The following is a 23,424-nucleotide window of genomic DNA, read 5'->3' on the forward strand; positions in this document are numbered from 1 at the left end:
GCTTCTGGTTCAGACAGATCTTACTGTTTAGAACTAAGGTTTTTTTTGAAATTTCAGAATGGTGCTTTACTGTGCATAAGTTGAAGACATACTCATTTGAAATGCTAAGGAACTAAAGCTTTTAAGATTTTTATTTTTGTTTTAATTGGAGACAAAAGTCATACCATAGAACTCAGGTAATTGTCTCGTTGTTGACGTCATATTTTATGTTGTCATTGAAAAAGCATTTGTTCCTTAACATTTAGGTTTGTGCAGAAGTATATAAGATCAAACACAAAATTATTTTGAAATCAAGTCAATTAACATTTTTACAAATTACCATTTAAGTCAGAAAGAGAGTTGATTCAGTATTTTATTGTCATCTACAAACAGTGAATTCTGGACACTATCAAACTAATCATTTATCTCCCCTAACTTTGATATTTTAGATAGGTGCTTCAGTCTTCTTGCAGTGTCTTTTTGTCATTTCTATCTTATATGTGTGTTGCCGTAAACATCCTGAAATTCAGTTCCTTATATATTTTAATATACCAAGTTTGATAATTAAAATTAAGCAGCTCTTTGACCTTTCAGAAGAATGTTAACTTCTGTTATGTAGAAGGCTTTTAGTTTTCTTTATAAGCGCCACCCCCCCAAAAAAATATTCAGCTTCTGATATGATTGGAATATTATAATTTATTTTAAAAGGCTGTACAAAATACTTCATAGTGTCCTTAGGAATTGTTGGCTTTTAACATGGAGAGCTACGTTATAATAACCAACCATTCTGATAGTAAATTTGTGGATACATTATAATTCATCAATAATTTTAGTACATATTATGACATCCTCCCCTCCCCCCATCCCAAAGTTACTTTAACAGGAAAAATAAATGTTAAAAGTTTAACTATTCAAATTGTTTGGGGAACATTCTTTCTTTATCTGGATTAAATGTAATAGGTATAATTGATTTAATACCGTCTAATAAGGTAATAGATGCCAATTTTGGGGAGACCTGTGATACACATTTGATTTATTTCTAAACTTCCTGAGTCATTATTAGTATTTTTGAGAAGCTTGTATAGTTTTTTTTATTAAAGCTTTAAACGTCCACATAAAGGTCATAGGTTAGTAGATTTTACAAAAACATGCTTCAGTACGGCACACTGGTAGTGTCACACTTATATTTTACACTGCAGCCCTCTTGTAGATCACTGAAGACCAATCCCTAGACATACAGTCTGGTTCTAAGTACCTGGAGAATTTTCACCACCGTCTTTGCGATGTAGCAGATCAAAGCTGGTGTTGAGCACCTGTGCAGAACATTATTCTCCCCTGCAAAGATCAGTTCTGTGGATCCCAAGTTGCCTAATAGGGTGGCATTTCCTTAGTAGTTTGCCATGGCCCAGAGAAAGGCTGAGAAACTGGGTAATATTAACATACCGGGAGAGATTGATTCATTGTTCAAGCTTATGAAACAGTAACATTTGAAATGCTAAATGCTGATTAATTAATTTCGAGTGAGAAATGTAATTGCCAAGGGCAGTGGGCACTCAGTTCCTCTATCCAGCACATACACGTTCTCCCAGTAGAGAAGCTACTTGGAGATCAGAGATAATGATATTTGCATCTCTTCAGTAAAGGAAGATGTACTGCAAAGGCCAGGGAACCTTTAGTCTTGGTCACTGCTTAGATAGGCTTTGCCATTGTGACTTGTCTTCCTGTTGGTGTGTCTGACTAATCCGTCTCCTAGTGGATGTGATGTAGTTCTTTAGACGGACAGATGTCTGATTCAGCTTTAGGACTAACATCTCATTCTGTTGCGTTTGACTTATTTAAAAAATGTTGGAGACATTTGCCTAGTGGCCTTTGCCTGTGTACTGTAGTTAAACTATTATTTCTATTTATCTTAGGAAATGCAGGAATATTAAATGAAAATTATTACTGATGGATTTGGATTTTAGACTGACAGCAGTGAGAAACTGTAAGATATATCTCCTAGTACTGAAGGAATTAAATTTTTATTAATAAAACTTTAGTAATCAGAAACTTTCTTTTTTAAATTTATTTATTTTATTTATTAATTGTTGGCTGTGTTGGGTCTTCGTTGCTGCACACAGGCTTTCTCTAGTTGCGGCGAGCAGGGGCTACTCTTCGTTGTGATGTGCGGGCTTCTCATCGTGGTGGCTTCTCTTGTTGCGGATCATGGGCTCTAGGCACACGGGCTTCAGTAGTTGTGGCTCTCAGGCTCTAGAGCACAGGCTCAGTAGTTGTGGTGCACGGGCTTAGTTGCTCCGCGGCATGTGGGATCTTCCCGGACCAGGGCTCGAACCCGTGTCCCCTGCCTTGGCAGGCGGATTCTCAACCACTGTGCCACCAGAGAAGCCCCCGTAATCAGGAACTTTTGATTGCTTAAAGCCAAATAGAATGGACATTTGGTATTTTTTTTAAAGAAAATTTCTCTTAATGAATGAACGTATCAGTTTTTGCTAAGACATCCTCCTGGTTTGTGACAGCGTATGATATTTGGGAAACAGAGTTATAAGGCTTTTTGTCTGTCAGTCAGGCTGAGAAAACACTTCTACTAAGACAGAGGAGCGGTTGATGAGGGAGTGCTGAGTTAGATGACAGGTGAGGATAGCAGGACAGTGGAACGGGCTTGCCGAGAAGAGATTAGCAAGCCCACCTTCCTGCCGACGCAGAGCCTACCTTAAATACGCTAAGCTGGAGAGGTGTACAGTCCACTTCTTAATATTACACAAAGGGAGAGGGCTCCTTTTCGCCTACAGTCATTTTTTTGACAACCTGGGAACCATCTTGCATGGTTCAATTGCTTAAATATGTACAGCATTCCCTCACCCCCATCCAGATTTTTTAACTTTCTACCAGTCGTGAAAACGACAGCGGCCTGGCACGCATCGTTTACGTGCATTTGCAACTACCTAGCTTCCCTCCTCTTTCCCCTACCCTGTTCTTCTGAATCGTCAGGTTCTCCTGAGTATGAAAACTAAACGCAATCAGTGCTCGTTAGCTTAAGACTATAACTTATTATTTTTCCTAAACCATCACTGTTTCTAATGTCAGGATGTGCTAGTTTGATCAAAGGCTAATTTTCTAGGCCTGGACAGTTGATATAATGGGAAATAGGTTATTTTTTCTTTGAAATAAATGCCATTAGACAGGTGGTGCATACTCACAAGGTGAATAATGAATAATGTCAAAGCAAGTTTTAATGATGCCTACTGTCTTCCCTGAACTTAATGGTGGAAGAAAGAGGAAAACTCCTTAGATAGCTTGCACCCTCCTCAAATTAGGTGGCCTGGCCTAGGATATCATCAGCCCAGAGAAAGGAGCATCTTTCTCTAATTTTCTTCCAACAGACAGTGCCCCTTTGTAATTTTTTCCCCTCTAAGGGGCTCTGTTTTGCAAAGCAGCTACTGAATTCCACCCCCCATTTTTCTTAATTATGAAAAATTTCAAACATAAATATAATTAGAGAAAATAGTGTATGATTTTTTAAATCTGCCCATCACACAGATTCTATAATTATTTTTTAACCACTTTTACTTCAGCTGTTCGACAGCTCCCTTTTTTCCTGAAGTACTGTGAAGCAAAACCCAGACACTGACACTTTGTTCCTACTTACTCTGCACTTCTAAAAAACATGGACTTTTTTTTTTAATGTAGGCATTATTGCGTATAACAAAATAAACATTAATTGTTGGTATCATCTAATACCCAGTTCATTTTCCAGTTTCTTTGATTTTTCTGAAAAATCTTTTTTTTGCAGTTCATTTGTTGGAAATAGGATCCAAACAAGCACCAATAGTTGCATTTACTTGATAGGAGTCTTATATGTCTTTTATTCTAGATTAGAAGTTCGTAATATTTTTTTTTTTTTGGTGCCATGGACCCATTTAGTAGACTGGAGAATCCTATGATTCCTCTCTCTGAATAATGTTTTTAATGCATAAAATAAAATACATAAGAGAACAAAGAAAACCAATTGTACTGAAATAAAATTATCAAAATTTTGAGAAATATAACTTTATGACATGGTATTGTACTTCGTGTTGCTTTTACTAATGCATTATATAACAAGATCTAGGGACAAATCTAATAAATTTCAGAATTTTAAAGTATGACCATACACAGTATTTCAAGATATCTTTAAGAGTAATGTGATATGAAAATACTTGATTTCTGTTGGTGACAAAGTCAGAACCGTTGTTAATAGTACTGTGGTTTGTTGCCTTCATTCATGAAAGAAGGAAATGTCAATTTCTGTTAGAGGTTGGTGAAAATAAAATTGTGAATTTTTTTCCCATCCATATTAGGGGCCCCTCTGATTTCTATCCACAGCTCTCTACTCTAGAGTTCCGCTTCACTGGCTTTTTTCTGTTTTTCTACAGACATGTCAAGTTCTTCTCAACCTCCTGGCCGTTGTCTTTGTAGTTCTGTTTGCCTGGATCATTCTTCCTCTTGCTCTTAATAAGACTGGCTCCTCAAAATTCAGATCTCAGTTTAAAGGTTACTTTTCCAGGAAGACCTCCCACTTTTTTTTCTGCTAGTAATCTTATTTATTTGTTTACATTAACGATTTTCTTCGAATATGAAGATCCGAAGGTAGGAAACACATCTTGTTGCCCTCCACCATCTCCCCAGTGCTGAGAACAGGGTAGTGGGCACATAGGTGTTGCTTGAAAAGTATTTATTGAATGAATGATTTTTTAAAAAATTAATTAGTTAGTTTATTTTTGGCTGCGTTGGGTCTTCGTTGCTGCACGTGGGCTTTCTCTAGTTGCGGCGAATGGGGGCTACTCTTGGTTGTGGTGCGCGGGCTTCTCATTGTGGTGGCTTCTCTTGTTGCAGAGCACGGGCTCTAGGCACGCGGGCTCAGTAGTTGTGGGGCGTGGGCTCAGTAGTTGTGGCACACGGGCTTAGTTGCTCTCCGGCATGTGGGATCTTCCCGGACTAGGGCTCGAACCCATGTCCCCTGCATTGGCAGGCGGATTCTTAACCACTGTGCCACCAGGGAAGCCCCTGAATGAGTGATTCTTAAGCTCATGTTATCTGTATATTTTTAGTTACTTTCCATCCTTTCATATGGATGTTAAGTAGTAAAGATTTATTATTGTTATTGATGCTTTGTAATATATAGGCCCTCAGTGCCACTTGACAATCCTTCTGTACATTTTTCAGTGGCTCTTTATTATGTTATCCTTGGCGAATCAGGTTCTCATACAGCGTCTTCTCTTTCCTCATGCCCTCAGTGCCCAGGCCAGGATCTTAGGCCTTGCCACTCATGCCTTCTCCCTCACCGCGAGTATCCACACGTCGTGAAGGCCTGTGGACCTCACTTGCTAACATCTCTGGAATTCTTATCTCCGGATCACTACCGTCCTTCCTGGTCCAACTATTTCTGTATCTTCCCTGGATTATGCAGTGGTCTCCTAGTTTGTGCTTTTGTGTCACTCATGCGCCTCTTCATTCTGTTCTCGTGGTGCAGCCAGGATGCCTCAGACACTGAAGAAGAGGGGAGCTGTTAGGCATGCATTAGCCTCGGTTTTTTTTCTATTTTCCAAGTATTGTTGGATCTTCAATGGCTTCCTATCACTCTTAGGATTAAAAGCCATATTTTAATAGGTACCATGAGTCTTCATGAGGGTTTAGCTGTCTCTCTTTTTACCTTTCTGGCATTAGCTCATACCAATCTTCCTCTTTATTTTTGTGCCATGGTTTACTCCAGCCTCAGGGCCATTGTACCTGCTGCTCCTTCTTCTTGGAATTGTTCCCCTTTTGCCTGATTAACATCTAGTTATTTCTTAGATGTTAACAAACGTTTCTTCTGAGAAGGCTTTTCTGCCATAGGTCAGGTCAGTTCCCGTTGTATGCTTGCAAAGCACTGTGTATCTTTCCTTCATGACAGATATCATAGTTGTCCTTTCCACTTATTTGTATGAAGATCTGATACATGGCTTTCTCTGTCAAAGGAGTATTATGGCAGCAACTTAATGATTGTTTTTGTTTATCATTGTATCTACAGCTCATGTCTTAATGCCTAGGCTCTCAGTAAATATTTATCAAGTGAGTGGACTTTTGGATGTTTCTTCAATGCTAAGGAGGACTGGACTCAAGAATTTCTATTAACCTAGTGTTAGAGTTCTGGAATAGAGCGTGGTAAACTGGTCTGTTTGGGAAATGATGCCTAGGGGTTTCATCTGCATTGAATTTCTATTGAGGAAGGTTAACACTTCTTGATCTTCTTCAGCATCATGGTCCCTGCTTAGAAATGCACTGTCATGTGAGGGACCTTCACATTTGTGGAACTGATGATAGTAATTATTTCCAGAATACTTGTACTTTCTTTTTGTCAACATATATTTACTTATATGTTGCTTTATTTGCAGTGTGGGTGAGCCCATATATAAGCCAGTGGTTGAGTCTTACTTATTTTTAAGGCGTCAAAATCAATTTTTCACTATAGAGAAAAATTGATTTTGACGCCTTAAAAATAAGTTTCCTTTCAAATAAGATGAAAATGCTGCAAACCAAAAAGTTGAGGCTGTTTTATTGAGTCAAATTTCAGTTCACTGTTTCTAATCTAGGATTTTTTGTTTGTTGATTGCTTTTAAAATCAGTCTTGAGGAAGAGAGAGGATACATTATGGAGTGAAGTAAAAGGCATCAGTAAGATCAAAAGATTGGGTAGAGACATTAGCTTTAGCAAGGAAGAGAGTCATTCATGGGCCCTGCCGCTATCCAGGGATTTCAGGGATTTTGGTATTTATCCTAAGAACATGGGGAATCCATTGAAGCATTGGGATGATGTGAATAGTTTTGTGGTTTTGAAAGTATCATTCTGGCAGTAGTATATGGGAAGCAGATTGGGTGACTGTGAAGAAACCAGTTGTAAAAGTTTTGCTCACTTGAATTACTAGAGCGGTAAGATGAAGCAAAGTGAGTGGATTCCACTATGAATCCTGGTTTTGGGAATAGAGTGATATGGGTGATAGTAAGAGAAGGAAGTGGCGAGGATGACTCTTGATATTTTCGTGTGGCCACTGACTGGATATAGCCATTCACTCAGACAGGAAATGTTATTTTAAAAGTTTTAAAATTTGGAGATGAGAGAAGATAACTGGATTTAAATATACTGTTAAATGTGTGTACTTAAAGACACTCAGACATACAAATACTTTAAATTGGGGGTTATGCTTATGAACTTTGATTAAGAAATTCATTTTATTTTTGTAAAAATTAACTTTACTTGTCTTTTTGGCCCAGTTTTTCGCTTTCTCTTTTCAGTGTAGAGGAGTCATTCATTCTCTTCCCTCCCTTACATAAATCTACCAGGAAGAAGGTTGTAGCTTTTTTTTTTTTTAACCTTATCAGGAGACGAAAAGATCTCTGATAAAGGAATAGTTTTAAACAGCAGATGTGAAGGTGTGGTCAGGCTTCTCTGTTCATTCGTTTCTAAGCTCAGACAGCATTTTACAGTGCAAGGGGGCTCAGGCAGCTGTGCTGATGGTTACTTCCGTGTTGGTGGCTACTTGGGAGACACGCTGCCTTTGCCCCATGGTGGTGTGACTGTAGAAACACAGCTCCCAAGCCTGTTTTCCTGATCCCTCTTCAGTAATAAGGTATCTATAGCAACATGCTCTCTGCTATATTATGTTATATGCACAAAAACTACTTTGTTGTTCTTGTGAGGCCTGGTCATGAATATGGATTATGAACAGCTCTAAAATTTTCAGCCTGTTTTTTTTAACAGAAAAGTTGTTCTTGGATCCCTTTACACTCCTGACTTGTTCAGGTGGCAAAGCACACAGAGGGCATGGTCTTATAGAGCATTCTGGAGTCATCATAGAACCTAGGAACGACTTTATCACTGCAGCATTTGCTAATGGTAGGTTTTCTGTCACTTAGGATTCTTTGGTTAAAAATTGACTCTGACTAACTGAAACCAAAAAAAAAAAGAAGTATCAGAATATTATAGGTGAGTTCAAAAAATTAAAGAACCAAGTGGTAGAAGGGACAGGAACCGTAGCAGCTCTGGGATCTAGAGAACAAGAATCAGCGGGTAATTTCTGTAGGGTGCTGAAGTTCAAGTGAATCAGCTCCAATCATTTTCTTTGTTTGTGTGCATGTGTTTGTTTCCTTCAGGATTCAGATTGCAATAAGAGAGGGTCTTTGGTTATCTTAGCTTGGCTAGTGCAAGGCAGGGTGTCTTGATTGAAAGCTTTCCTAAAACTTTCTTATTTGAGGGTGGAGTAGCTCCCCAAAGGAAATCTGCCAGTATGTTAGAAAATTCTCATTGCCATCAGAATCTCATGCTAATTCTGTTTGTTATCTATATTCAAATGTATGTTTTTTTTTTTAATTTTTATTTATTTATTTATTTATTTATTTATTTTTGGCTGTGTTGAGTCTTCGTTTCTGCGCGAGGGCTTTCTCTAGTTGTGGCAAGTGGGGGCCAGTCCTCATTGCGGTGCGCGGGCCTCTCACTGTCGCGGCCTCTCCTGTTGCGGAGCACGAGCTCCAGACGCGCAGGCTCAGCAATTGTGGCTCACGGGCCCAGTTGCTCCGCGGCATGTGGGATCTTCCCAGACCAGGGCTCGAACCCGTGTCCCCTGCATTGGCAGGCAGACTCTCAACCACTGCACCACCAGGGAAGCCCCCAAATGTATGTTTTTACTAGCATTTTAGGTATGACAGTGAAGCAAACAACCCTTATTAGTTTTATTGTATAAATTAGTATCTTTTAAACATTTAATTAAAAACTTATACAAGCATGAATTTAAGATTTTGCATATAATGTTATAGCTTTCTGTTACTTAACATTTATTTTTTGTGATGCCGTTGATTTATTTTCATCTTTCAATGTTTAGGATACTGTCTCAAGTGAAATTCAGACTGAGAATCTATAGGCTTCAGTGGGAAGTTGAAATAATTAGATTAATAAACAGATGGAGGCAGTTGCTTTCACTCTAGTTGTCCTTTAGCTCAGACATTTGCTGGTGGAGGGAGGGGAGACACTTCCTGCAAATACAGAAACGTTTTTCTTCCTTCTCTGGCAAATCGGATCTTGAAAGTAGTAAGGTGTAGAGTTACATCGTGCTTGGGGGAGGGCGTGTGTGTGTGTGTGTGTGTGTGTGTGTGTGTGTGCGCGCGCGCTGATGGAGTGCGCAGCAGCAGGTTCCTGCCCGAAACTTAGAATGTCTGGTTAGTATTTGATGCACATTCCCCGTCTTCCGAGAGTCACGTTAAGCGATACACTGATAGTCTGTGAGGTGTGTTAGAATGTAGGTATGGTAGAGATGTTTTTTTTTGGCTTCTTAAATCTGTGTTAATTTAATAGTTTAATTTTGTAGTTAAGCAGTAAAAACTGAAAACAAACCTGAACCAGCTGGATAAATCGGTTTTACCACCTCATCACAAAACAGTAGGTGACTAACCTACTGAGTAAATACTGAGTAACCTACTGAGTAAATGCAATCAACAAACAAAAAATCCTAGATTAGAAACAGTGAACTGAAACCTACTGAGTGAGTACATGCGGTGCTACTTTTGTCTACTAACAATGATCAAATTGTACTTCAAAAGAAGCACCTTTTACATAATTTCTAAGTGCCACCTGCCTGTTGTTTACAGATGTGTCTCAGTGCCCAAAGGAGCAAGAGATACGCAGTAATTCTTAGCTTTTCTGAGTTTCTGGCCCCCAGACATCAACAACTGAAAAGGAGAAGAAAAAATAACTGAGGGATCAGATTTCCTCTTCTTCTCCTTCTCCTTCTCCTTCTTCTCCTTCTCTTTATTTGCACCTGACATCAGGCTTCCCTCCAGTGTGAAAAAACAGTTGTGATGCCTGGAGATCCTAGCAAAAGGTGAAGAATAAGCATGGAATAGAAGAGAGGACAGGCCGTTTTTGCTTAGCTTTTTAGACCCTCTAGCAGGAGTCATATGTGACGTATGTAGCAGAAGAGCATAATGGTTAAGAGTCTTTGCAGTGGAACCCTGTTGTTTTACTAGCTGTGTGATCTTAGGTATTTAACCTCTTATACGAGTCTTTCTTATCGCTTAGTGTTACTTACAAGGATTATACGAGATCATGTGTGTAAAGTGCTTTAACATGGTACCAGGCACACAGCGTACTCTCCGTCAGTAAATAGTTCCTGCTGCTGTGTTGGTATTATTTTTATAAGGGTTTTGGTAATAGATATTAATAAGACTCCAGTTGATTTTATGTGATTATACTGTATACTCAGGGTGAGAAAAAATTTTTTTACTTGAATTAGAATTTCATCACCTATATAATCTTTTTTTTTTATAAGTAATTTAAATTTATTTATTTTTATTTATTTATGGCTGTGTTGGGTCTTCGTTTCTGTGCGAGGGCTTTCTCTAGTTGTGGCAAGCGGGGGCCACTCTTCATCATGGTGCACGGGCCTCTCACTATCGCGGCCTCTCTTGTTGCGGAGCACAGACTCCAGACGCGCAGGCTCAGTAATTGTGGCTCACGGGCGCAGTTGCTCCGCGGCATGTGGGATCTTCCCAGACCAGGGCTCGTACCCGTGTCCCCTGCATTGGCAGGCAGATTCTCAACTACTGCGCCACCAGGGAAGCCCAGTAATCTTGATCAAAATAAACTAGTGTAAGTATTGAAAGTTTTGGTATTATTATCTTCCAAAATATCTCGTAACACTTGAAGCATAAAGATTACATGGTTGTTCCTGGAATTTTTTTCTTTGACCAAATGCAAGTGCTGTCATTTAAAATTATATTTTCATGCATAGTAAAAATTACATAGTACTGGGCATGAATAAGGCACAATTAATATTTGGTGAGATGTTTAAATACTGTAGTTTTAAATATCATATGAATTTGAAAATCATATTTTGCTGAAATCAGCTTGCATATTCAGAATGGAAGGTCAAAAATAAATTAATAGCAGAATACTTATTTTAAAATAAAGATTTTCAGCAGTACTAAAACACTTGTTATTTGATTCAGTGCTCTTTGAGAACTTGGAGTGTCATCAGATTCCAAGTCATCTTTTTTAAACTTGAATTTTTCTGGAAGGAAAATACTATCTTTTAAAGATACTGCACTGTAATAATAATTTGTACACATAGTGTTTGCATTGTTTCTGAGTACATACCTGTGGATGCACACATGCATATACATATACTTTTAAAAAATAAAACTTCTGAAGTATTAATGAGAGGATTACTCTATAGTGAGGGAAGGATTCCTTTTGTCTTTCCTCACACTTATCTAATTTGGTATTATCCTTTTATGTGTGACCTTTGTTTAGTAATTTTTGTATTTAGTAATTTTAGTCTTTTTATAACCATGCAGAATAAATTAAGTGAAAAACAGACCTAACCAAGAGCTGCGGGGTTTTTTAGCTCAGCATTCAGAATTATTCTATGTAGAATAGAACACTTAAACAACTGAACTGAAAGTGGGAGATAAGTTGAGTAAAAATAGAATTCAACGCATTAAATGATAAGTACTGAAACAGTCTCTGTGATTCTGAACTGTAACATGTTAGAATTCTGTTTTGGTGGATAACTCTTCAGAATAGAATCAAGGATAAAAATGATTGTTATTGGAATTAGGATAAGTGACATCCTCACTGAGCAAGATTGATACATTTATACACTTGTTTAAAGTAAAAACACTATTTTAAAATTAATGGCTTAGTATTTCCTGATTTTAAAATTTGTAATGGAGCCATACAAAATTATTGTGAAGTATTTGGACCATAACACTCAGTAAAGGTTTTTTGTTTACCTTTTTTATTAAAAACTTGATAAAAGTGCATTGTATACATTGTTTATCCTAGAATCAAGTGTTCATCAAACATTTGTAGTTTTCCCCCATCCCTCCCAGAAAAGTTTTTAATCGGTGGTACAGAATATTTGTCATCCACCAAATTAAAAACTGCAGGTTTGTAAACTTGGCACTCAGAGAAAGAAGTAGGTGCCGTAAAATGATTAAGTATTGGCATGTGTACACCTGCTGTCGGGAAATAAACTTCCCATATGTTGCAGTTTGACAGACATGCATCTTAAAATGTATTGAATGAAACTGCCGCTGCACTCTTTATCCTTTATCTTTTTTCAACAGTGCATCCTCTTTGTGCCTGTAAGTAATCACTTTTGCTTCAGTTAGAGGAAAATGATAGATTTTTTCAGATATGCTTGAAGTTAAGTGGTGATGCTCCTTGAGAGTGCAGTAACTGGTTGACTGAGTAAATCATTGAAGTACTAGCTTGGCCCTGAACACCAGCGAGGGAACAGATGTTCTATTTTGAAACATTTAATTTTTTTTTTTTATAAAAACGTGAGCCTGAGACACATTGATTTTTTTTTCACATTTTATCACGTCATGTCAAAATAAATTCCCCCAGTATATGTGCGTATTGATAAAAGAAAATGAATATCTCAATTGTTTTTAAAAAGTAAATACTTAGATGAGAACTGCATTGATGAAACATCTGAACTTTATAAATATGTTTATGGAATAATTCAACTAAATCTTATTGCATGGAATATGGTTTTTAGAACCCTAGAATAGGTCAAAATTTGTCCTTTGCACAATTATAAAGTTTCCTTAAAATTGACAATAATGTTTTATTTACATTTAATTATATATTGAAATGAAAAACTGAATCCCAAATGAAGGGTCTTTTGACTGTATCCATTTCTTAAATTAAAATTTATGTGGAAAACATATGCAAATACACCTTCTTGGCCCCTAACGTAAGAGTTGAACCATTGATGTATGCACGCCTGTTATTGCATGTTAATACACAGAATCCCCATATGTGGATTTTTAGTAGATTGTTTGGGATACCTTTTTGTTATATCATGTATTTTTAAGAATTACCTTCTTCAGAAATTAAAAAAATATTTTTGGATTCCTTTATGCGATGAGTTTTAACTAAAACTTGTCCTATGGATGTGATCAGTTTTAACTATACATGCTTTTAGCAATATTCTACAGATTGCACGTTTGGGAAAAAAAAAAAAGTTGTCTTTTCTAGTGGAGTTTGCGGTGGCGATACCTGCCTGCTTTTTCTTTTGCTGCATTGGCACAAGCGTTGTGCTTATTTTGTTGTAAATGGTTCCAGTATTTTATCAGTTCACTAGGCTGGAACTGATGAGAGGTAATTAGGTGGCTGTATTTACAGCTTGAATAAGAAACTCGCCAGTGATTGAACACAAACTCATTGGGAGGGGGGACAGGATCAATTCTCAACTTGGCAAGACAGATCCCTACATATACATCTTCCAAGTGCAAACGACGGATGCTTAAAGAAACTTTAAATATCTTCTCTGCCAGATCTCCAGAAAAAACATAACCAGTCCCGGAACAGAAGACAGGATAGCGCTCACTTGGGTAGAGGTCTGGTGGCATGTACCACTTGCTGTCTTTGTTTCTGTTGGGTGCGTATCCCCTCATTAGGTAACCAGTAAAATAGTTATGTCTAGGAGGCAGGTCTGGCTTCAGTAACTTAAGTATTAAATATTCGGTGTTGACAAACATGTCACTGTCAGTTTTCATAACATATGGAATATGTGGACAGTATGTGGCAACCCAGTTCATGCCCATTAGTGTTTTAATGGTCAGATTATAGTATGTATCTAAATATTCCTGTTGAATTATATCGTGGTATTGTCTGCTTTCTTCCAGTATTGCACGTTGAAGGTAGCCATTTAACTTAATACTTACACCCAACAAAAAAATTCGTGTGATTTGGATACCAGGTGCTAGACTTTCATTGCCCCAAGTTTGCCGAATAGCTCTTCTAGCTTCTATCTGTCCAGGTTCTGCAGCTATTAGTAGTATTAAAAAAGGGCTTTTCTCCTGGCATTTTTCAGGTTCATTGATAAGGTATTTGAAATGGTAAGAATTTGGATGTCCAGTGCCTTTTTCATTGTAAATACTTCCATTGGCACTGAGTGTATTCTCCAGCCCTGTAACTCCTTGTGGTGACAAATCTGTGTTATTGGAGTTAGTTGCTGTTTGAGGCCTCAGAGTCTGCGGGACTGTTTCTTTCCAAATGTTCCGAAGAGAGCTGTGGTTTGTCTCACTTTTTGTAGAACGAAATCCACGGAAAGTGTATGTCACAGGGTTTTCTTTGAATCCAGTTCTGCCTGGCAGCCAGTCATGATGATTGAAAAACAAAAACATGGCAAAAAGAAACACAAGAGAAAGTACACCAATAAGATGGGTGCGGAACAGAGACCTCTTGGCATTCCAGCTCATCTTTGCAAGGCAGCAGTGTCTTCTTCTCCACTGAAGCATGTTGTAAATATCCAGTAGTGGATGAGAGAGATCGGTGGCTGAGAATATGTTCTTCTCCTGAATCAGTACCGTTCTTTGGTAATCATTTTCTAATGCGGTCACGTCGTCTCCCTCGCAGTCATTCTATAAAGATGAAGCATAAACGTTTACGGCATGGAAATATCACAGAACTGCTTGAAAGAGACTAATAAAATTAGGGCACATGGAAATTTTTAAGCTGTGAAAATAGGATAACCCAGGAACAACGTTTATGATTTGTCTTCCCTTGGCAACGTAACATCCTGAGAACAGGATTAATTTCTTTAAAAATACACCTTTGGAGCACAGTGACCACTTTAAAGAGAGGTGAATGGATTGATTTTCTTCCACTTATTTCATCGTCTCAGTAGCTCTGGTCATTTGTACTTGTTGACTTAAGTTAAAGATTAAAAGTTGTATGCATGGAGAAGAGGGAAATGCTGCTAGATCCCTGAGAGAGGCCATGTAAGGAGGCCTGAGAGCAGATGGAAATTTTATTGGCATTAATTAAAATTGATTTGACATACCGTTGGTGGTATGGTGCACAGTCAGCGGCCTTTTTTGTAAAATGGTCATGTATCAGTTGTGGGACAGACGGTGCAAGGTTGATTATGGCAGAGTTTTGTTAGTCACAGTACACTGCTTGGCATGTTTCCGTTGGCCCCTACTGTGTCGAGAAAGTCAGTGAGAAGACACACCTGTCAGAATTAATGTTCAGGGTTCAGTAACTTCAGTGCAGGATTTTAAGACAGTAATAAATGATGGACATTTGCAAATACCCTTTTCTCATGTTAACTTTCCACTTCAAACATGAGGTATTCAGGAGATCATTGTCCTTACTTAGACTTAAGATTGATTTTTATAATATAGCAACTAATTATCTTTAGTTATCTGTGGACTTCACAGAGTACTATCACGTATCTCAGTTGAATCTCCATGTTAGAATTAAACAAAGAACTGCTTTGAACAGTCTTTTCAGATTTCTTACAAAATATAGACACTAGGTATTATTGTATCCCCAACTATTTAAAATTTTAAATTTCACAAAATGCATCTTAAAAGATTTTTGAGTTATGCTGTGTTCTAAATTTGCATGTAGAGAATTTTTTACATTTTTAGGACTTCTGCTAGCATGACACTTAGAGCCCTACATTTAGAAAAAAAATTTATGAGATGTCAATATGGGAAGTTCACGATGCCGCATATTAAGAACTGGTCTTTGAACAAGTTTTTTCAGTGCATAGCACAAATTTGTTCATGTTTTTTCAGTTTGCTCTTAGTTTTTCTGGATCAAGGTGTGGGGGTAAAGGATGGATAAGGAGCTGTAGCTTGAATTCTATTAAAAGAGAAAAAAAGCCTTTTTGTGTAATTTTAATTTTTTCAACTTTTTATTGTGAAAATTATTTCTTTATGTAAAAGAAAACTGGTGAATTAAAAACATTGTAGGAGCATTTGTTTATTTGAAATTATATATACGCATATGAATGTGTTTATGTAGCCTGTGATATTGAAAGGTTTATGGTTAATACCAAATTTGCTTAACCTCGATGATAAATTTAATTATTTGGGGAAAATAATGGCATTTACATGGAAGTCCTCATATAATTGAATAACTAGAGTAACACTCATATAATGTGAAGTATTTTGAAAATATTGATGGAAAGTGTTAGACTACTATTCTAGCAAAAGCCACTAGGAGGAGCAAGTAGGTGGGAATTCAAACATTTCTAAAGTGTAATAGTGCAGGCACTAGCTTTTGATAATTTCTAGTATCTGAAATTATGTAGTGCTTTTAGAAGTTACGGTATTTCTCCAATGTAAAAATTATTTAATCATTTTATGAGATAGGAGCAGTGTTTTTTTCCCTTAAGTTTTCAGATTTAAAAAAATAGAATCTAGTTATTTATTAGAATTTATTTACCTGAATTTTAATTTCACATTACTCTGATGAAGACCAAGACACTTCACCGTACCAGTAAAACATAGCTCTATGGTGAGCTCGGTTGAAAATAGCAGAGCTGAGTGTTCTGGTTTAGAGACTCGCTTTTCTCCTCCTTACGCTGTAAATAGTTGGCCATTGTGTTCAGATGAGGAGACTCTTTCTAAGCTTTTATTTTCAAATGAAAGATTAGATAAATAGTAATAATTCTCCCTCCACCCCATAAAGAAGCCAGTAGATACAAGGGTTATGTGTGTAAATTTAAAAGAAACAAAAGTTGCTTTTAAAATTTATTTGATAATCTATTTTAAACATTCCAAAGCTAAATTAAATGTGTCAGCTTTCTCTTGATACAGAATGCTTGGAATCTGGTTGAAGTCTAGTCATTTAGATCTTTTAAAAGTGTAAATTTGATGGTTTAAGAAGCAATAAATAGAAGGTCAGATGTTTGAATGCATGTTTGAATAAAGGACTGAAAAAATGAATGAAGGTAAATATATTAGTAAATTGTATTTTTATGAAAACATTATACCTGAAGTGATGTTTCTAAAGTATTTCAGTGTTACAGAAAACAGCAAATTATTATATATTGTAATCTGGCATACATGTAGTTTATGGTCCTATGTGATTTTGTAGCCATAGGTGATGGAGATGCATCTTAATTTAAATTCATGATATTTGTATGTTTGTAAATATCCAGCTGCTCAGGCTTGAAATCCATATATACTCATTTCTTAATCTCCCATTGGTAAGTGTAGTGCATGTGTCTAGCCTTAAAAAAATTCTTCATTAAACATTTTTCAGATATTTATCATAATTTTACTGTTAAAAAGAAAGTACAATTAAAGTAACTATTCCTCCTTTTATTAAAAGATAAAATTATTCTCCAGTTACTGCCTGTTGTACATTAATTCTTAAGAAGTGGGAACAAGACCAGAAAGTTACAATATTTTGACATTCTAAATAGTTTTGCACTTTTACATTTTCAGCATAGAAATAGCTTTGATTTATCTCTTATGGGTTTTTATGGTAATATTATCAAGTTATTAATACGTATTTACATCTTATGGATTGACACTCATGGAGAGGATGTTACTATAAAATGTTCCATTACTTCTCCCTCTCTCCCTCACTCACACACACACACACACACACACACACACACACACACGCACATGCTGTTTTTATTATTTGGCTTTTAAAAGTGGTGATATCTTTAGTCTGTGGGAACAGTTCTAGATTTAAGGGGTGCTTGAATAAAAAACTCTACACTCTTGTTTTGAGATAGCTAGCTTATAAAAATGTTTAACTGGTGACTTTATCATTGAGAGATAAAGGTACTAAGAGAGACTTGAGGTTTTTTACAACCATATTTTTTTTGTTTGTTTAATACCATCTGGTTTCATTCCTTAATGGAATAAAACTTATACTATGAGTGAGAGTTGATGTTGAGCTCTAATAATAATAGGGCCTGATAGACTTGTTTAATCTTAACTTTAGAATGGAATCCCTACATATGTCTTACAAATGTTTGCCTTTTGTGATTATTAAATAATAGGTTGAGTTGTGCTGTAAAATTGAGCAAAAATCAGGATCTTTGACGATCTGTAAAAAAATTTTAGAAATACCCGAGTTCCTGAGCCATGAGTTGCTCTTCTATGATTGTTACTAAAATAGTTTATTAGATTTATTTCTGCCCTGCACACACATACTATGCCAGTTAGTTCATCATTACATATTTATATAGCCTGGAAGCACAGTGGCTACATTTAAGTTTAATTTTTTGACCTTGTATTGCTGTTACATGGATATTTTTATGACAGAGTATTTTCATATTGTATTTTTGAGTTTCACTTTAAAAATGATCACCAAAACCAGTCTTATATTTTGATCATTTAGAATCAGTCTGTTGCTTAAAATAAAAGCTCACTATTTTAAAAGGGGGTAATTTTAGCAAGTATTGATATTTCTTTGTTTAAAGTTGTATTCGTGAACATGCAAATCTCCTGGGGTGGTGTGCTGTGCATAAATGCACACTGCCTTCTGTGATCCTGTGCAAATGCTTTCCTTTTAGTATCTTATAGCTCGGTGGTACTTAAAATTTGTCCATAGTCTCAGAGTTGGTAAGTTATCTTTATTTAGGGAGATGGGAATGGGAGGCAACATTTTGTTACTAAAAACTGTTCTATATTAAGATTTTGTTTTAAAAGGACTGAAAAAGCTCTTAATATTAAGATCATCTTTGATACTATTTAATGAATTTCACTGCATTGACCTCTTTGATGGCCATTTTTAAGAGAGCACTTTAATTTATTGGATAAGGATTCAGCTTGACTTAATTTGATAAAGGATTGCTATGTTTTCTTTAGAGGGCTTCAGATTTTTTTTAAAGTTTAATTTCTCAGAGAAGCCTTTAAGCACATCTTGTTACTGTTTGCCTTTTCGGTAATCCATAATTACTGCAAGCTACATGTTTACTTGAATAAAGCAGTGACGGCTTGTCTTCTAAACAATGACAGATTTTAAAATCATATATTTAGAAACCCTTTCATAGTTTCAAGGACAGTGAGCTGTATGAACTTGTTTATTAGATACTAGTGCCTACGGGGCTATAAAAAAGTAACAGACATTTAAATGAGTATCCCACACAAGATATCGACATACCTTCCTTGGTCAGGCATTTATGTGGCGAGGGTTATGCCCACTGAAGATACTTTTGGCACGCCGTCACTTCAGCCAAGATGCTATCGAACATGCGCACCTCCCCCAGCAGTCTGCCTCCTGCGATTGCCTTTCACAGTGTCCAGAGTGTCCATCTGTCTGCTTGTCTTCGAGTTCCCCTTCTTGTTCATATGGGTCCTGGTCTTCTGAGGTTTTTCCTTTCTTTCATTTTCTTTCTCTTTCTTTAAACAAAAGAGCTGTGGTTGTTCGTTCTGTTTGGAGCACTGTCGACTCTTGCTGACAGTTGATGCATTGAAGCTTTTTACATCTGCTGTTTTCCTGGCCGGACAATGCAGTGCTGTATTCTCTTCTCAGTATCCATATTTCTAGTAAGAACACTGAGCTGCAATCAAAAGCAGCCAGAGCTAGAATGGAGTGCTTCGATTGTATTGGAGAAGAACAGGATTTAACTCTCTGTCGTTGTTGCCTGGCAGCTGCAGGAAGGATTTTGAGCAGTTTTACCAGGGTTTTAGTCTGTAATATGAAATCCAGGGTTCTTCAGCTGCTGCACAGGCAGGCAGCCGTTTAAATGTGGGCTTGACAGATGCTCTCTCTGACAGAGCAGAATTGAACGTCACTGCTTGGCTGAATCCCACGTGATGGTTTGCATTCATTTTGACTAAAAACCTAAGGTAGGGAGAAGCTTAGAGATTTGCTTCCATGTGCTAAATTATATATATTCAGTGTAAGTGTAGTGATGAGTGAATAATGCAAAAATGGGATGATTATGAAATGAATGGTTATAATTTTATTTTTTTCCAGGTTATTTCCTTTTTTTTTTTTTTTTTTTACTTTATGCTCAAGCACAGGCTTTCTAAATGTTTTCAGTGTTAGATGTTGGTTTTCATGTTACATGATTTTATAGGGCATAAGCAATATAAGCTTTGATATGTAACTTAGTGTAATTTAACCCCTTCAGTGCACTCCTTCCCTTGAAGTTTTTTTTCTCAAATTGTTCTGATTTTCATTTTACTAATACCTAGTTGCGGCTCGTAGATCATTTTTAATCAGTAACGTAGACATCTTCCCCCCCTCCCCCCCCCCATTTTCTGGGATTTATGTAAATCAGCTGCTGTAGATTGCTTTACTGACACATGCTGTGATACAGCCCACTTCTTTTTTACTCTTGTGTGGTTTCTAGTGTTGTTGAAGGCAGCAAAACTTTATATTTTTAATCACTTTTTAATGTCAGCATTTATTTTTTATTTTTATTTTTCTTTAAAATTACATGTATGGTGGAATTCAACAAAATGATGTAATGGATAAAGCACACTTGTATGGGATCTTCTTGGTGGGTAATGAGGTTTTACTAATCATATTTATTTGTCCTAATATTTCAGGATGGTTTAGTAACTTGCCATCAAGCAAATTTTTCAGTAAACACTAGATATTCACTCTGAAATATTTTGTATGATTAGTCTGTTGGGTACCTTGCTGCTTTTTTTTCTGCAAGTACTGGGGCATTGTCCTTTTTTTTTTTTTTTTTAAATAACCTGAATTATCAGTTTTTCCTCTGAGACTTTAGGGACCTTAACTCATAGAAATTTACCATTTTGAAACTTACACTGTATATTTGTAGTCATATATTTTTCATCCCACCTATCTTCCCCAGTAATGTGTGTTATTTCAAATATAGATTTACATTTTCTCTAATATTAAAAATTTTTTTGTCCTTATTATGTTTTTTAGTATAGCTGATGAAATGTGTTTTGTAGTTTTAGGAATCCTAAGACTTTTTTAAAGGAGTGTATGTGATTTTCCTAGAAATGTTAGAAGGAACAGTAAGAGTTTTATAAATGGGTAATGTAAGGCCTAGAGCTTTGACTTTTTCTGGTTAAGTGTGAAGGAGAGAACTAAAACCCAGGTTTCTTGGCATTTAGTCCCTAAGTCCACCCATATTACATGCTCACTACTCTCTTTTTTAAAAATTAATTAATTAATTAATTAATTATTTTTTGGCTGCATTGGGCCTTCGTTGCTGCACACGGGCTTTCTCTGGTTATGGTGAACGGGGGCTACTCTTCGTTGCGGTGTGCAGGCTTCTCATTGTGGTGGCTTCTCTTGTTGCGGAGCACGGGCTCTAAGCATGTGGACTTCAGTAGTTGTGGTGCGCGGGCTCAGCAGTTGTGGCGCACAGGCTTAGTTGCTCTGTGGCATGTGGGATCTTCCTAGACCAGGGTTCGAACTCTTGTCCCCTGCATTGGCAGGCGGATCCTTAACCGCTGCGCCACCAGGGAAGCCCACACTACTCTTTTTTTTTTTTTTTTTTAAATTAAACTTAGGTGGCAGAGTAATGCTTAAGTGCTTACTTAAAATAACTTACTTTATAAAAGTATAAGTGGTTTGTAGTAGATCATTATTTATCAATAATTCCTGACGTAGGATTTGACTATGCAACTAGCAGCAGTGACTAAATTCATGTTGTGTGCTAAGCCTACTTGAGCTGTTATAAATGACTTTTTTTTCTCATAATGGTTTTATTATTGTAATACCCATTTTAAAGATGAGGAACCAGTGTTTAGAGTTGTAAACTAATTATCCCAAATATCGATGATTAGTGATGAGAAAGAGTCCAGCTGGGAATTAAAGCAATATTAAGTCCTTATCCTCTCTTCTTAACCATTATGCTGCATGGCACTGCTGGAGAAATTGTGGGACTTTTTTCCTGTTACTAGCACAGCATACCCAGAGATCATTCATAGCAGTATAAATGGATGTTTGTATTTTTGCTTTAATCACTTGATCGGCAAATACATACCTGACCAACTACTGTGTGCCAACATTTGCAATTAGGCACAGCTTATTAAATGTTAGAGATACAAAGATGTTTTAGTTACATTCCCTGCCCTTTCTCCAGGAAGGATAAAGGAATTATTTGTGGCTGTTCTTTTGACTGGACTCTTTTTTGATGCCCACTGGATTTCTTATGGATCTTGATTATTAAGAGAACTCCATAGGTAACCTGCTGGTTAGTGGTTCCCTGCAGTATTAGGTAGAGCCCCTGAATTCCCAGTGGACTATTGCCTCAACTATGCTTGCGATGGGGAAAGTGTTTACACAGCAAAGGAGACTCCTGAAAGCTAATGAAAGGGTACCTGTGTACTGAATCAGAATTTACTTTAAACTTCTAGGTACAACTGCATCCTGTTTCTTATGTTTAAGTTAAGCTGGTTCGGAACTTTACAGAAAAACAGCAGACGTGAGATAAAAGTTCCTTTAGTGACTTTTTCTAGCAACCTGCATGTTTCCAGCCAAGAGAAATGGTAAAAATCTTATGACAGGCAAGCTTGTAGAAGTTCTTCCTTTAGTCTAATTTCTTTTAACATCTGATTTCTATGGTTAAACTTTCTCAGTAAATGTGACAGATTTCTTTGTCAGACTCAGCAAACTGGCAGCTGTTTTGTTAAGTTTTATAGTTATAAATGTCTTGTAATTTTTACTTGCATAGGTCTGTTTTTCAATTTTAGAACACACCCCTGGTGGGAAAATAGATGGATATTACTATCACGTATGCATTCTGGCCAGCATCGTCCAGGCTCATTTTAGGATCTTCCTGGGCATGTCTAGAATATCCCCTAAGGAGTCAGAATTTAAAGGCAGGATTTGCTATGCCTCCTAACTCTTAGTTTCTGCTGGGTACAGAAATAATTATTACTTCTTTATTCATGTTGTTAATAGTTTCTGAGTGATTATTACATGATCAATCAGGTACAGATTTGTTCAATATGTAATAAGAAAGACAAGTATTATACTATTCATCTATCTATATAAATTCAACTAAATGTCTTTGGTAAAAAGAATAAGGGAAAAAAGGGTTGTGGGGAGAACACTTCAACCATGGTGGGTGATTTCTGTTCACTGAGAATGAGCTAATAGCCTTGAGTAATGTGAGGAGGGGAACATGAATCTGGTTTTCCCTACATTAGTCTCCATTCCTGTTTGTGCTTTAGTCTGACTCTTTGGCCCCTAAATGCAAGCCATTTATTTCACCTGAAGAACTAGCTATCTTTTTCCAGTGCTGGAGAAAAATCTTAATGTTTTGGATTAGGTGTAATTTCCAACGTAGTACTCTGAAAAATTCCATTTGACACAGTTATTTAGATACCAATTTTAATTTTATTGAGATCAATCAGCAATTTTGCATAGCAGTGTTTGCTTGGAGTTTATATCTCTTGACTATTTTGACTCAAAATCAGATGACATCTTTTTCATTACATAAAAGATTTGGACAAATAACATATTTTTGGCTATTTAATATTAGTAGTTTTCCATTTTTGAAAAAAATTATTGTGTTTATTAAGAATTTGGCATTTTCCTTTGAAGTTAATATAAGATTTATGAACCAGTTTTGCTTTTCTTTGAACTCACAAAGCAGGAATTAGCTGATTGCAAATTAGCAATCTCAGAATGACCACAAGTGTCAGTGTTTGCCTGCCTTACTCTTCAGTT

At 36.7% G+C, this 23,424-nt stretch overlaps 2 protein-coding genes across 3 annotated transcripts in view; one reads left to right on the plus strand and one right to left on the minus strand.

Moving 5' to 3' along the window:
* Nucleotides 1–23,424, plus strand: part of CDC73 (cell division cycle 73) — an 89,634-nt gene that overhangs the window by 29,234 nt on the left and 36,976 nt on the right. The gene's annotated exons all lie outside the window — the stretch shown is intronic.
* B3GALT2 (beta-1,3-galactosyltransferase 2) lies at nt 11,760–19,549 on the minus strand. Of its 2 annotated transcripts, XM_007191153.3 has the most exons (3): nt 18,919–19,549; nt 14,843–15,013; nt 11,760–14,420 (listed from the first exon to the last, which is right to left on the minus strand). In XM_007191153.3, the coding sequence occupies exon 3, from the start codon at nt 14,295–14,297 to the stop codon at nt 13,029–13,031; it is 1,269 nt and encodes a 422-aa protein (XP_007191215.1). In that variant the 5' UTR covers nt 14,298–14,420; nt 14,843–15,013; nt 18,919–19,549; the 3' UTR covers nt 11,760–13,028. The 2 variants fall into 2 exon arrangements, with proteins under 2 accessions (XP_007191215.1, XP_007191214.1); XM_007191152.3 differs by lacking the exon at nt 14,843–15,013.

Source organism: Balaenoptera acutorostrata, chromosome 1 (assembly GCF_949987535.1).
Source record: "Balaenoptera acutorostrata chromosome 1, mBalAcu1.1, whole genome shotgun sequence".
NCBI classification, from domain to species: Eukaryota; Metazoa; Chordata; class Mammalia; order Artiodactyla; family Balaenopteridae; genus Balaenoptera; species Balaenoptera acutorostrata.

Coding starts and splice junctions, on each gene's coding strand:
- B3GALT2 (XM_007191152.3), bottom strand. CDS start 14,297: ATGCTTCAGTGGAGAAGAAGACACTGCTGCCTTGCAAAGATGAGCTGG.